Source organism: Cynocephalus volans, chromosome 1 (genome assembly GCF_027409185.1).
Source record: "Cynocephalus volans isolate mCynVol1 chromosome 1, mCynVol1.pri, whole genome shotgun sequence".
Classification (NCBI taxonomy): Eukaryota; Metazoa; Chordata; class Mammalia; order Dermoptera; family Cynocephalidae; genus Cynocephalus; species Cynocephalus volans.
In genome coordinates, this window is record NC_084460.1 from 109734664 (window position 1) to 109748931 (window position 14268).

Sequence of the window (14268 nt, forward strand, 5' to 3'; positions counted from 1 at the left end):
ACGGGAGGTAGGGTTATGGGGCTACTCTTTCTTGAACTAAGACTCATAGCACATGATTGGACAAAGAATTTTGGGTCCTTTTCAAATATAAGCAGCAGTAATTTGAACTCTGAGATATTGGAATGTCTAGTCCAGTGCTGTCCAATAGAAATATAATGTAAGCCACATATATAATTTAAAATTTTCTAGTAGCCAGATAAAAAAGTAAAAACAAGGAGATAAAATTAATTTTAATAATATATTTTAATTAACCCAATGTGCCCCCAAATTATCATTATAACATGTAACCAATATAAAAATTGCTGAAATATTAAAATTTTTTTTTCATATCACATATTTTTGAAATTTAATGTGTATGTTACACTTACAGCACATCTCAATTTAGATCAGGCCCCATTTCAAGTGCACAATATCCACATCTGGCTAATGGCTACCATATTGGATAATTCAGGTCTAAATCACCTTGGCAACTTATGGAGATAAAAAGACAGAAAGGAGAAAAAAAGACAAATTACTTGAAAAGACAAATTATTTTTCATAACGAAAAATTATGAAAAATTCTGGCAGATTGGGGAATAGAAAAGATTGCAGACCCCTTGTCCAAGTCACTCCTTAGTGGGTCCCATGGTCTTAGTACCTTCATGGCTCTCACAGGTGACAAACAAGAATCTGATGCTCAGGGAATCCAAAAGTTTGCAGGGAAAATGATGCATTATTGACAAATTCCCTAATGGGTAGGAGGCTTATTATTGTGGAAACTGTGGCTGGTGAAATCTAATAACAATCTGTAAGGTGGAAAATGGTGGGTGAACTAGTGTGACGACCGCGGCCTCTCCTTGGCCCCTGGGATCCCCTAGCAACAGAAATAGATTTCATTGAATCAAGGGATTAACTGTTCACCCATCCTGTTAAGGCTCAGTGAAAGCAGAGCCTGTGAGGACTTCAGAGTTGCACATTCCCCAGGAATTATTTTGTTGTCCAAACTTCCTGTCACTGATACCTGGCTATCCTCACATTTCTGCTATTCCAAAAATAAAGAGCAGGGAGGAGGAGGCCAGAGAGTGAGAGAAAACGGCATCCTGAAAGACTATGTCTAAAATCTCTTGCCAGTGGATGTTATCAGATAGAAAGACAGAGGAGGCCAGCTACTTTAACGCTTCATGAGTGGGAAGCTGGCAGAGGGATGATGGGGATGTGGTGGTGATGAGGCCATGTCACTTCCTGGATATGTCAGCGGAGTCTGCCTTATTTATCCCTCCATCTATTAAATGGGTTCTATTGGCACCCGGGGGGCCAAGTACCGTCATCAGGGAAAATTCTGATCCACAGCACCAAGGGGCATAATAGCAGTGGTGACTGTCATCATCTTTATAAATGCAAGGCAGCAGACATTTGATATCAATAAGACATTCCAGGTCCTTCAGTGCCCCATAAGCACGTACAATTACAATGTGCCAATTAACATTAAAAAAAAAAGAGGCAAAGACTCAGCAGCGCTCTCTTTGCCAGAGTCCGACTCTATTTAATCATCATAAGGAAGTAAAGCTGGGTTGGTTTACATACCTACTTCTCCTCTTACAAAGTCTGGGAAGTCAAATAGGGAGCAAGACCTTCTGCAAATGTCAGTCCCAGACTCTGTTAGGATTGTGTGTTGGTTACTTGTTTTCTCAAGAATTTCTCTTTCCAAATTTTAAAGAGCGAGCACACAATCCCTGCAAACATTTTATTGAGAAGAGGCTAAGGGTGCACCAATGAGATAAAAACAGTCCTGGTTCCTCACTCTTCTGCAATATAATATTAAATGTGCGCAAGCTAAAGGTATATGGAAAAAATCATGGGCAAGATATTTTGATGTTCTTCATAATTTAAAAGGTGCATAGATTGGATTATTGTAAGTCAGCCTTGGGCCGATAAATATCTTGACCACTGAGGATGATGGAGAATCTGTTTATATGTGTTTCCTGGGGGAAAATTACCTGGCCTTCCTCCCTCTCTCCCTCCCTTCCTACTTATTTGCAAGAGTAGAGTAAAACCATGATTACTGATCAGTCTTAGCTCTTGGGTTTAGGGCCCACCTCTCTAGTGGAGGGGAGGTGATCTATTCCTGTTTGGGGCATCCATCCACCTGGTCAGCAAATACTAATACCATCTCACATGGGGCGTTGAGTAGAGAGAGACAGGGAGATGTCAGGAACCCGGTTGTTTTTGTCGGCCAGAGCTGTGTGTACTAAGAAAGGGAAGATTTGGGGCTGAAGATTCTGCAGACAGCCGTGGCTGTAACCTGCCATCTAGAAGCTCCCAGGCACTCAGCCAGTCCTGCGTCTCTGCTCTCTCTTCTGGCTGGCGGCTCACAGAAACTGGTTCTCTCCTCCTGCCAACCTCTCCTCTGCTTCACATACTCCAGCTCTGGTTTCTGAGCCTGTGATGAACCACTTCCTCTGACAATTCTACTCTGCTCTAATGGATTGCCTTCACTCACTAGGCCTTGGTCAGGACCATCTGCCTCAGAATTATCTCTGTTAAAAATGCAAATTCCCAAGACCTGGCCCAGACCTACTGAGTCGGAATATGAATCAGAATCTGTTATGGGGATGGAATTTGTATTTCTGATAAGGGGTGCTGGTGATCCATCGCATTCTAAATTTTGAGATCCCTTCCTCAAATGGTGTTGCATGTGGCAGCATGAAGATGGAGGGGCTATAAGAGGCCACATTGCTCAGGGGTCCACGGCTCAGTCAGCTCTAGAGCTCAACACTCTTGATTCTGGGCTCCACCACTCACCAGCTTTGACTTGTTTCTGTGTCGCTTTAAGCTATAGTTCCTTCTTACAAAACACAAATGAATGATGACTATCTCAACCAATAGGGAAACTGGGTCTGGTGTGCAGTAGATATTCAACAAATGTTAGAAAGTTATACTCTGGTTACTATCGGAAAAAGAAACAAGGTTTGCATAGCTGTAATGGTGGGAAGCTCATGCTCCAGGAGTCCCCTGAATCCCAGACCTGTCAGTCCCATCTGATTTGCAGGAGTTCAAGGCTGCACATGCTCCTGTAGAGGAGGTGGAGCCTGAGCAGCTGGTCCAAAAAGGAGAGGGGCCTCTAGCCAGAAGAGGAGGGAGGTGTGTGCATAGGTCACTGGAGGGGGCACCCATAAGAGGTGTAGGGAAGGATGTCCCCCCTGAGGCAGGGGGGCCTCGGGGGATGAACCAGATCAGGGCAAGGAACACCTAAACTTGCCCCCAGTCCACCACCTCCATTCTCTCAGTACCTGATCATGAGTCCAGCAATGCCTCTCTTGTCTCAGTAATAGAAAAAGAGGAGTCAGAAAATGAAGGTGAATCACTTCAACCGAGTCTCTGTTTCCTCACTCATAAAATAGAGATAAAACTCTTCAGTGTAGTAATAAGAATCAAGAAAATATCTATAAATATGGTAAATTTTAAATCCTTCTGTGAATAAAAAGTATTATTATCTTTAATCCTTCCCTCTTTCATGGTTCTCCTTTTAGCTTTCTCATTAAAAAATAAAACCCTTTCCTTAAACTTGCTATCCCCCCAAGCTACCTATCATTTCCCTTCTCTTTCCTTTTTTCTTGTTAAATCATCAAAATTTTCAAAAGAGGCACAGGTAATAGGAATGATGGGGACAAGATACCTGCAGGGTTGCTAAGAGGACTAGGATATATAAAGCCTAGCACAGTGGAGAGTATACAGTAGGTGCTCAATAAATGCTGTGTCTTTGCCGCATCCCCTCCCAAACCCCAGCTCTATTCATAAAAAATGATTGATTCCCCCCGCCCCTCCATCCTGTTCCAAATAGCCTGGGAAGCAGTGCTCACCTCAGTCCTCTGGATCAGAAGCTGAGTTCAGTGAAACAAACTAACTGAGCCACACTAGATGTGCTGGGGCTGAAAGAGGAACGTCACTGTCCTTGCGCCGTGTGTGTGTGTGTGTGTGTGTGTGCGTGTGTGTGAGTGTGCGTGCGTGTGTGTGTGAGTGTGTGTGCGTGTGTGTGCGTGTGTGTGTGTGTGCGCGTGCGTGTGTGTGTGTGTGTGAGTGTGTGTGCGTGTGTGTGTTTGGGGAGGGGGAGACAACCAATCCCTTCAATCTAATGCAGAGAGTGCACTGATGAGTTGGGCATAAAGAGCTGTGGGAGCAACAGAGAGGAGCATGTGCTCAGCCTGAGGGATCAGATGGGAGGAGATGCCCCCAAAGGTTCCTGAAGCACTTGGACTGTGTGGAATGGGGCTGAGAGGAGGGAAGAGACTAGGAGAGAAGGATTTCTGAGTCCTAAGCCTACCAAGCCAGCTTGGGACCCCATGAGCCTCACGTGAGGATCAGAATTCCCATTTCCTGAAGCTCACATGAACATCTCCTCACCTTGCCCCTTGGTTATTTCTTGGTGTTACTTTAACTGCTTCATACTACCCAAAGGGTAAATATGTCCTTTGAAAATTTCCAGTCTTTTCTTGTGTTAGGTAAAATTATAGGTGAAAGAATTTCCTCCATAATCGAGGATGGGAGAAAGCGCAACCAAAGTGTCCACATCTGGGTCACATTCCAGGATGCTGGGCTCAAGTCAGGGCTGGGGGCAGGTAAGACAGGTAAAGAGTAGGGACACAGAGGGGACAATGGAAAACTGGAACACTTCCTGGGCACGTCTCTTCCATGCAGAAGGGCAGTCCCTGACCAACTCACCACACCAATGGAGAAATAGTTGTTCATGATGCTGTACGGGACCTGGTCCCCATTCTCCACCTCCTCTCGGGGGATGACTTCCAGATGCCAGCGGTCCAGCATTACCAACGGGCTCTGCTCGATTTCCTTCAGGATTTTCGTCAAGCTGCCCCCTTCATAACCTGTCGAGGATGGCATTGCATTTGCCACCAGCACAGAAAGGCTAAGTTGTTGCTGATGCACAGGTAGCTGTCAGGACAGGTAACCCCATGGGTATCTGTGACCAGGAGACTCCCCATGTGTTTCCTGAGCCATGGACAAGGTGAGGACAGTAGGGAGTAATTAGAAAGAGGCTAGGGTGACTTGAAAGCTCAAGTAGTGGGGGGTGAGGGTAGGTGCTGACTAAAGGTGGACAGGTGTGGCTGAAGCAAACCCTAGAGAACTGGAGGGCTGGATAGTGGAATGCTGTGCATGGGAGAACAACAGACCCATTCCAGGACTGTGTCATGGGGGAGAATTTTAAGATGGCCCTAGGGTTGCTCCTGCTTGCTCTGTCCCTGCTCACTAACCATGAACCTGTCTCTGAGCCTTGAGCACTGCCCTGACTGGTCTTGAATCACTCTCTGAATTGATCAGCCATCTGGAGTCCCTGCCCCTCTTTTGCCTGCAGACTGATCTGTTCACTCCATGTGCTGAGCTGAACTTCTCCACAATCTGGAGCATGCCCAGCTCCATGGGGACTGCTGCAGTTTGCAAGGTTCTCCTTAGCTCCTGCCCCTTGCTCTGTAAGCTGTTTACTAGTCTGTATTCCCCTTAGAGGAATTTCAAAATAAGGGCCCATGGCCATGAAGGCCTAGTATAATCTGGATGTCCCTAGTGGCTGTAAGTAATTGGTTAGGTGGCAATTCAGTCTGTATTGAGTCCTAATTCAGAAAGCCAGTAATTTGGGGAAAGGGGAATTTTGTACAGGAAACAAATAAGTGAGCCCTGACTGGGATGAATACTGGGGAAGAGACAAATAAATAATGGGTTTTATCCTAAAGCTGACTATGCTCCACTGGGCAGGCTCTAAACTGATGGTTTCAGGAGGCATGAACACAGGGTTTCCAGAGCCTAGAAGAGGAGCTCCTGTTCCACACTGGTGTGAAATGGAGGGCAGGGAAAGGGTCACGGATTAGATACCACTGCAGAGTTTATTACTTAGTGCAATGTGACACATAAAAGGATAAGTTCATCCTCATTTTGTAAAGCATCCCTGTAATCTGGAACATTTGTCTCCAGGCTAGTGCCACAAGCACGCAGACTCACCTCCTCCCCAGCGGAGACAACGTGCAAGGTCATTTCCTGTTCCAAGAGGCAGGACAGCCACTGGTGGATGCTTTGTGAAGCAGGCCTTATCTGCAACCCAGACAGAGGAAGGAAAACCATATGCCATGGGATTACACAATGTTTGAGTTATTTTGTTATCCCTGATCTGATACTTGAACCCCTCCCTAACATTTTTTGTTGGAATACCTCCCATGATGGGTCAGGCACTACTTCCTAAAGCCATTTATTCCATCTGAAGTGTGTGAGCCACTACAAATTGAGCTGAATATGTTAATTTGTTTTTCATATTGAGATAAATTAACCTGTAACTGAAGGCAGGTGCATAGATCAATAAAACAGGTAGGCCGAGGATATTTGGGAATGGTCGGCATTTAGAAAACTGGAGATGCTCACCTGAAGTCATTCAGGTGTAAAAGTTCAAAAGATAACATTGTGTTAAACAAGCAAGACCTCCAGGTGTTATTGGGTACCCACATACCAGTTTGGAGCTTCACCATCTCCCAGAATTGCAAATACACAGGTTCCTAATCTTTTCTCCCCTGATGGTTGTGAAGGAGCATCAGACAGAACCGTCAGAGAAAGCACAGCAGAACATGTTTTCATCTGGCCACAGATCTACAGCAGTGTGTTGGCTGGGCTGGGAAAGCTGAAGAGGGAGGCACAGGTACCCACTGGGCTCTGGGAGGTGTGGTTTTGCATAGACTGTGGTGTGCACGGTGTCGCTAGATATGAGTAGTGCGATTGGGAGAGGGGGAGATGCAGGAATCAGAGGGTGAGGCTCAAGCTGGCTACCCAGGCAAAGCAGGAGCTCACAGATCCCCCAGGTTGTCTGACCTGTGCCCTAAGTGGCTGAGCTCAGGCAAGACCCAGGGCTGTGATTAACACCAAAAGGGCTCAAGTGGAGAACAGAACAATGTAATGGACCTTCTCATTGTCCCCATAGCACGTGGTTCGAGTTTGTGCCTCCCTGCCTTTGCACATGCAGTTCCCTCTTGTCTTGTTATGCTTGCTCCTTCTTCTGTGGTCCCACCTCAGCAGGCCAACCATCCTCACAGTGCTGAGGCTAGAAACCAGAATGTCATCCTAGGTTTCTCCCTCCCCCCTACCCACATCTGTTCACACATCATTTTCTACATGCTCCCTCCTTAATCTCCAAGCAATCTCGTCTCTCCATTCCCATGGTGACACCTGAGTGCAGGTATAATTCCTCTCCACTGGTATTGCTGCCACGACCTCCTCTCTGCACTCTTGGCCTCAGTCTGACCCTCCTAATGCATTCTCCACACTTCCACCAAGGGGGGCCATCCCTGAGCCACAGCCCCACCACCCTGGTCCACTACTGTCACTTCTGTGTGGCTCCCCTTTGCTCCTTAGCCTGCCACATGAAGCCTCAGGATCCAGGCTCTGCCTCTCTCCCTGGCCTCATCCTTCTGTTCATCCTACTTCCCACGCAACACATCAACCATCCTGAAGTGTTTTCAGCTCCTTAAATCACAGAGCTCTCTATCATTCAACTCAGAAGCCGCTGCTGGGAACCCGTCCCTGGTTGCCTCAGCCTGGACCTGATGATGCCTCTTCTGAGTGTTTCTTTAGCACCAGGGATGACCTCACCACAGTCTCTTATGATTGTCTATTTAATTGTTCCCTGAATGTACTGTAATCTCCCCGGGGGGACTGTGTCCCACTCAGCAAAGCATCTGCACACATAGTCACTGGAGCCTACCACATGTCACATGGTGTGTTAGATGCGGCAGCTCAAATAGCAGGCAGAAAGCCATGGCTTGGGCCCTCATTGTTCTTATAGCCGAGCAGGAGGGGCAGGTACCAATGAGGTCTTTATGTAAAGAATGTGTAATTTCACATTCATGCTGGAAAGGAAAGGAGCATGGGCCTGTAATAAGGTGACTGGGGCTGACAGTGTGTCAGGGGAGACTCCCCTGAGGCAGCCACGCAATAGCTGAGATCTGAAGCAGAAGCTGACCAAGTAAAGGCTGGGGGAGCATTGCAGACAGGCAAAACAGCTTATGCAAAGGTCCTGTGGTAGACGGGAGGCTGGTACATTCAAGGGTCTGAGACGGGGCTGGGTGCTGGAGTGCAGAGGGAGGGAGAGGGATGGAGCTATGAAATAAGGCTGGAAAGGTGGGCAGCGGCTGGACCTCCCAGGGCCCTGTAGATCACCTGAAAGGTTTTTGTCTTTATCTTAAGAATAATGGGAAGCCACTTATGAGTTTTATGCAAGCCACGAATCCACTGATATTCTGGAAAGATCTCTCTGGCCATAGGGGAAGGACAGATCAGAGAGGGGACCACAGTGGGGTTGTGGAGAGCACTGAACAAGTGCTTAAATATTTGTTGAATGAATGAATGAACACATGCAGTTATTCCTTTTACATGTGTTTTTTCTCTTTGGGCTACTAACCTGTGAAAAAACCTAACATTTCTTGCATCTCACACGATCTTCTTTCTTTCTTTCTATTTTGGGCAGCTTCTATCACCTGTGTCCTGTGCAGATGAATTTGATAAAACTTCACCAAAGCCTACTGTCTCTTGTGATGGAGAGGGAACCATGCAAATAGCCCAATACCACAGCCACCCACCCCCTGCAGATCAGTTTTTCCTTCCTTGGCTCCCAGAGGACTCCTCCCACCTCCCACAAACAACTCCAGAGCCTGAGGTGACAGGAGAACGTGGGCGGCTGCTTGGCAGGGCTGTGTCCATGGAAACCAGAGCACTGGTGGGAGCAGCAGACAGCAGGTGTGCGGTCCTGAGCCTTCTCACCCCTCTAGGTGGTCTACTTAGGACCCCTGCAGGCCCAGCCTTCCCCGCCTGGCTCAGGGTCTAGTCCTGGTCCATCCTTGACTCCTCCCTTCCTCTCATCTCCCACATCTAGTCTGTCAGCAGATCCTGTTGCCTCCACCTTCCAAAGATATCCAGAATCTGCCCACTTCTCACCGCCTGCAGTTTCCACTGTGGTCCAAGCCCCGGTCATCTCCCACTTGGATTACTGCAACTGCTCCTCACTAGTCTCCCTGCTTCTGCCCTTTTCTCTTAATCTGCCATGTCTCTCCTTTGCTCAAAACCATCTGATGTCTTGGGACTCTCCAGTATAAAAGCCATATTCTGCATAAAGTCCCACATGCCCTAGTGACCTGGCCCCCTTCTACCTCTGCTTCATCCTCTGTGGCTCTCTGCTGGCACTCTGCTCAGTCACATTGGCCTGCCTTCAGCAGCCCAGCCTGCTCCCACCTTGGGGCCTTTGCACTTGCTGGTTCTGCCTGGGCTGCTCTCCGTCGGGTATCCACGTGGCTCACCCCTCCTCCAGGTCTTCATGCAGACTTCCTCTTCTCTGGGAGGTCTTCCCTGACCACTGGGTTTTAGACTGCAACCCCACCCCACCCCTGCACTCCCTTTGCCCTGTCCCTCCTATATTTTTATCACCTTCTGACATACTATGTGTTTCACTTATTTCTTTGTTTATTGCCCATTTCTTCTCTACAGAAGGTAAGCTCCACGAGGGCAGGAGTTTTGTGTTTGTTTGTTGTTGTACCTCTGGTGCCTGGAGAGCAGCCTGGCACACAGAAATGCATGGGCAGCATTTCATTTGTGGAATGAGAGATGGAAAGACGAGAGGCAGCCAGGGCTCATCACTCTGGGCCTTCCCAGTGCTTCCCTTGGCTGCCTTCTGTCCTTGTGTTCCACATTGCAGGGTTTATCTGGGTTCTCTAGGGTTAGATCTGGAATATGCCCCCATCTCAGAATCTCAGAGTCAGTCTCCATCACTTATTGGGACTGACATGTTCAAGGACCTACAGATCCAGGCAGAGCTGGGGTAGAACTCAGGCCTCCAGATCCCCGGCCTGGGTCCTCCCCACTGCCCTGTTGATCTAGGCGTATTGGACACAGCCCAACGTAGCCATGTCTTTGCTCGCACTGATCTGCACTTTCCAGATGTGCTCTCTGGACTCAGGCTCCAGGTGTTCATCCCAAGGTGATTTTCCCTGGGCTATGCACCTCTGCGTAGTTCCCTGGTCTTTATCTACCACCATGGGTCTATTTGGAGTTCCAGTTCTGCCCCAAACCTGGTCTGTCCTGCCACTTGGTATGACAGATATGTTTTGAAGAAAGGGTTGAAATTAAACTGTTATCTCTGCATCTATGGGAATCCTTCCATCGTCTTATTTCTTTATTTTATTCCACTCAAATTAGATATGTAATCAAGCATTAGTCAGAGGGTGGATACAAGGACAAACAAGATATGGCCCCATTTTGCTTTCTTTTTTATTGCTGTCTGCTGACTTTAAATATACTTACTATAAATAAACAGTAAAGGCCCTCCCAGCTCATACTTACCGATGCAATCCAAAATCCAGCCAACTGTACCATCTCCTCCGCAGGCCAAAACACGGAAGTCCGGGGTATCACGGAAGAAGTTCAATCTAGGAAGGAGAAGAAAGGCCAAAATGGTCTTGTTTATTGGGTTGTGGCTGACACTTGATACCTGTTGAGTCAGAGTCTCCCTGTTCCCTGAGAGTATGTTAAGACCTTGATTCCTTTTGGGGTTGAAAAGGTCACTTAATGTTCTGAATCCAGAGCTTACTATGCAGTGCCGCTGGGTATGGAAAAAAATCCCAGGGAGCCATCCTTTTATAAGGAGAATCTGATTCAACATTCAACACAAACAGAAAATGGCTTTCTAGAAATGCTCCACTGTATGTGTAGAGGAATCCATACTTTCTGCATTTTGGCACCAATAGAAATAAGCTTCAATGAATTGAGTGGATCAAGCACCCTTCTCTTCTCAGGAGCCTTAACCCTTTATAGCAGGGCTGTTAACCTGCTCAACCATCAACCTCCAAGGGGTCTTCAGAATGCAGAGGGTCATGAACCTGAAGGAGAAAATATCACGTTCTTATCTTCCCTAAGCACTAATTGAAATTTAGCATTCCCTTCAATGATGATTATAGGCAACACATCACATCACAGAGATTAACAGTACCTGTGACTTTGCCAGCAGTCGCAATCATAGATATCATAATGTTTTGTTACAGCTGTGGCAGATATCTCATACTATTGTTTATGCTCATCACTGCTTTGAATATACAGTAGTTATTAGACTCACCTCTGGATCTTGCTATTTAGTGTTGGCAAAGCACATATATTCCTGTTATGAACTTGTTTTTTAATGTTTTCATAACTGTTTTTCAATATAACTAGTTTCCGTGATAATTCTACATTATTTCATTTTATGCATCAAGAAATATTATTCTGAGAAGGGGTCTATAGACTTTACTAGACTGCCAAAGGGGTTCCTGGCACAGAAATGTCAAGAACCTCTTCTTTAGAATAAGTGTGACCTGTGGGCACCTTGGGGTGGACTTGGGAAGCTGAAGGTCAGTACTTCCTCTCCGCCCAGCCTGGTGGTCTGAGAAACCCCTGAGGCTTTCGGAGTCACTGTGCATGTGTAGACAAATTAACATTTCCTGTCTTACACCTCTCTTGCAGACCTCTGCTCTCCTACAGGAAGTGAATTCTCAGTGGAGGCTCCCTACAGCTAGACAGCCCGTCTGATTACAGACTGACACGCACATCAGCTCTGGAAGTAGCCACCTGGCTCGCCCTCCAGAGTGAAAACAATTTCGCACAGATGAGGTCAAGCTAGAGGACTGTATTAAATTATTAAAATACCCTGGAAGAGAGTGGGCTGGTAAAGGTATTTGTAGGCTGCCTCTCAATCACGAGGCTGTGCTATACAGCAGTCATGGGCAATCCCGGGGGCTGATGGCAACCGCAGCGATATATATAGGTGAGCTCTGTTTTAAAATTAGTTGTACAGGTAAATCATGGTAGGAATGATTCCTTTCTTCTTTTAATTGGGTCTTGTACTACCACTGCCATAAATAACAGCTTTGTGTCAGACAACCGAAAACAACGTCAGATTCCCTTTCTAGAGTCCTTCCTCCAAGCCCCTCTGAGGGGTCTTGCTGAACGCAGAGCAGAAAGCCGGGTTAGGTGGTTGGGCAAAGCGGCTGCGCGCTGGGAAAACGCAGCCCAGGGCGCAGCGAGACAGCCCCGGGTCCGGGACTGGCCAGCAGATGGCGCGAGTGCACCGGGACGAAGCCCGGCCTCGCGCCTTCCCGCCCCGATGCTGGTGGGGCCTCCGGTTACAGGGACCGGCCGCTCATCACGTCCGCCGCTGCTAACACAGGCGCCAGCTCCTGCCACCGACCTTCAGTCCTGTTACAAAGGGGCTGCCTTGTCTCCTCTCACTGCTCTGCCTCTTTTCACCCCTCTGCTAATGAGCAGTGAAATAGCCAATGGGCAAGTGGCAGGGCCAGGAGAAGCATAACAACCTCAAAATTAGATAGTTCAGAAAAAAAAAGTGATTTCCCTGACTAAGCAATTGTCCTGATCCTAAAATGCCCCCACAGCAGAACACATGAGTCACCGAAGAGATTTCCAAGTTGCTGACTGGCAGCAATAAGAAAACACTTTCTCCCGCCTTAGGTTTCAGCATGAAAATCCCAGCTAACAAAGCCTTGCGAATAAGTGAAAACACTCTGCCTGCCCTTCCTGCTGTCCCTCTCTTACAGAATCAACAGCTTTTCCTGGGACAGGGTACAGGAGGCCACTCCTCAAGCAAAGTTAGCCATAAGGGTGTTCCCGGGTATCTCCAGGAGGGGAGAGAGTGGCATGTGAGAAAAACAAGAGAAAGCGAATAAAATGGCAGGAAGGACAAGTGGAGAGATGAAAGACATTTTACAAAGGTGATAAAAAAGGGTGTCTTCTTCAGGGATTAAAGGGGAGACAAGAAACAAGAGGTAAGGATTGTTATCTCCATACCCTGGAGTAGGCCCCCCATTGTCCAGGTTGAAAACTTGTTTGGGGTTGAGCAGATAGTGGAATTTCCGAAGAATTCTATGGAAAAAAAAAAAAAAAGAAATGGGGTAGAGAGAGACAGAGAAGGAAAATGTCATCGTGAGAAGTCACATTAGGGCAAACACCTCTGGAGCCCATCAATGGCAGGGATGACAGTCCATTTAAACTCGAGAGGGGAGAACATTGCATGCAGACCCTGATGTCCAAGATCCACCTGGCAACATCCCCTGGTTCAAGGCCAGCCCACCACCCAAGACTGTAGTCCCTAATCCTGGGAGCATCGCCCCTTACAGAGAGGACAGGGCAGAGAAACCCAGAGAACAGAATTTTCATTCTAAAGCTTTTTCCTCCACAGACAACTTCTCTCAAATATTCTGTGTGTTCTAGGTAGTATGAGTCTGCCCTTTGCAAAAAGGCATCAAAGGCCTCCCCTGAGAGAGAGGCACCCTGAAGTCCTGGGATCAGGGGGAAATGCAGGAGGTAGGTTTGGGGTACGGGAGGGCTGAGAGACAGTGACCACACCTGGCCTTGGCTTCAGGGCTCCAGCTTGAGACTAATCAGGTCAGTTCAGGAGGGGTGTCCAGCCCCTTGGACTGGGGTAGGGGTCCTTGTGTTCTTGCTTTAACTTTACTTGTTATTTTTTAAATCTGGGTTTCAGATCATGGTGTTATCCATTCATTACCAAAGAACTGAACAGGTCTGGTAGGCAGAAGCTGCTTTGCCCATTCTCGTTTCTCGTCCCATTCTGCTTAGCAGTCTCCAGCTACCAGCAAACTGGCATTTCCTTCACTGGTGAGGTGGATGCCCTGCCTTCTCAGGGGCGGGAAGGCCAGAAAAGACTTGGGAGGCTAGGAAGGAACAGGCATCTCAGAACTCGGGCGCCTAATAATGGCTCATGTGACAGGCCCTAGGCTAAGTACCATGTCTACTCTAATATTCAAAAGAACCCTATGAGAGGGCAAATCATTATCATCTCCATTTACAGAGGAGGAAACCGAGGCAGAGGGACGTTAGGTCACTTGGGCCAGGTCATAGGTGGTATGTGGTAGTGCTGGGGTTTGAGCCTGGGTCTGCCAGTCTCCACAGTCCACTCTGTAATGGCCGAGGGGAAGAAGAGACCCAAGACAGGCTGTCCTAGCCTCTCCACTTTGAAAAAGAAGAGAACATACCTTTCTCCTTGTCTCCCTCCACTCTTGGGGTTCACCAAGACCAGCAGGGGATGGGTACCCGGTGTGGGGATGATCTTATACTTAAAAGGTAAAAGAAAAAGAAATTAGGTCTGCTTTGCCCAATAGGGGGGCGAGAGGAGAGTTGCTGCTAAGGCAGTTTCAGGGAGATGGGTGGGAAGCAGTCCAGGCATGAAGCGAGGGGGTCGGGGAAGTAGGT

The 14268-nt window shown here is 47.5% G+C and overlaps 1 protein-coding gene across 3 annotated transcripts in view; it reads right to left on the reverse strand.

Annotated features, from left to right (window-relative positions):
• DGKG (diacylglycerol kinase gamma) overlaps positions 1 to 14268 on the reverse strand; it is a 148589-nt gene that overhangs the window by 82874 nt on the left and 51447 nt on the right. For 2 of the 3 annotated variants that reach the window (XM_063092352.1, XM_063092350.1), the window contains 5 exons: positions 14052 to 14131; positions 12847 to 12921; positions 10357 to 10442; positions 5986 to 6075; positions 4699 to 4859 (listed from right to left, as the gene is read on the reverse strand). In XM_063092352.1, coding sequence (XP_062948422.1) covers positions 4699 to 4859; positions 5986 to 6075; positions 10357 to 10442; positions 12847 to 12921; positions 14052 to 14131 — 492 coding nt within the window. The remainder of the gene's footprint in view (positions 1 to 4698; positions 4860 to 5985; positions 6076 to 10356; positions 10443 to 12846; positions 12922 to 14051; positions 14132 to 14268) is intronic. The other variant, XM_063092351.1, reaches the window with a different exon arrangement.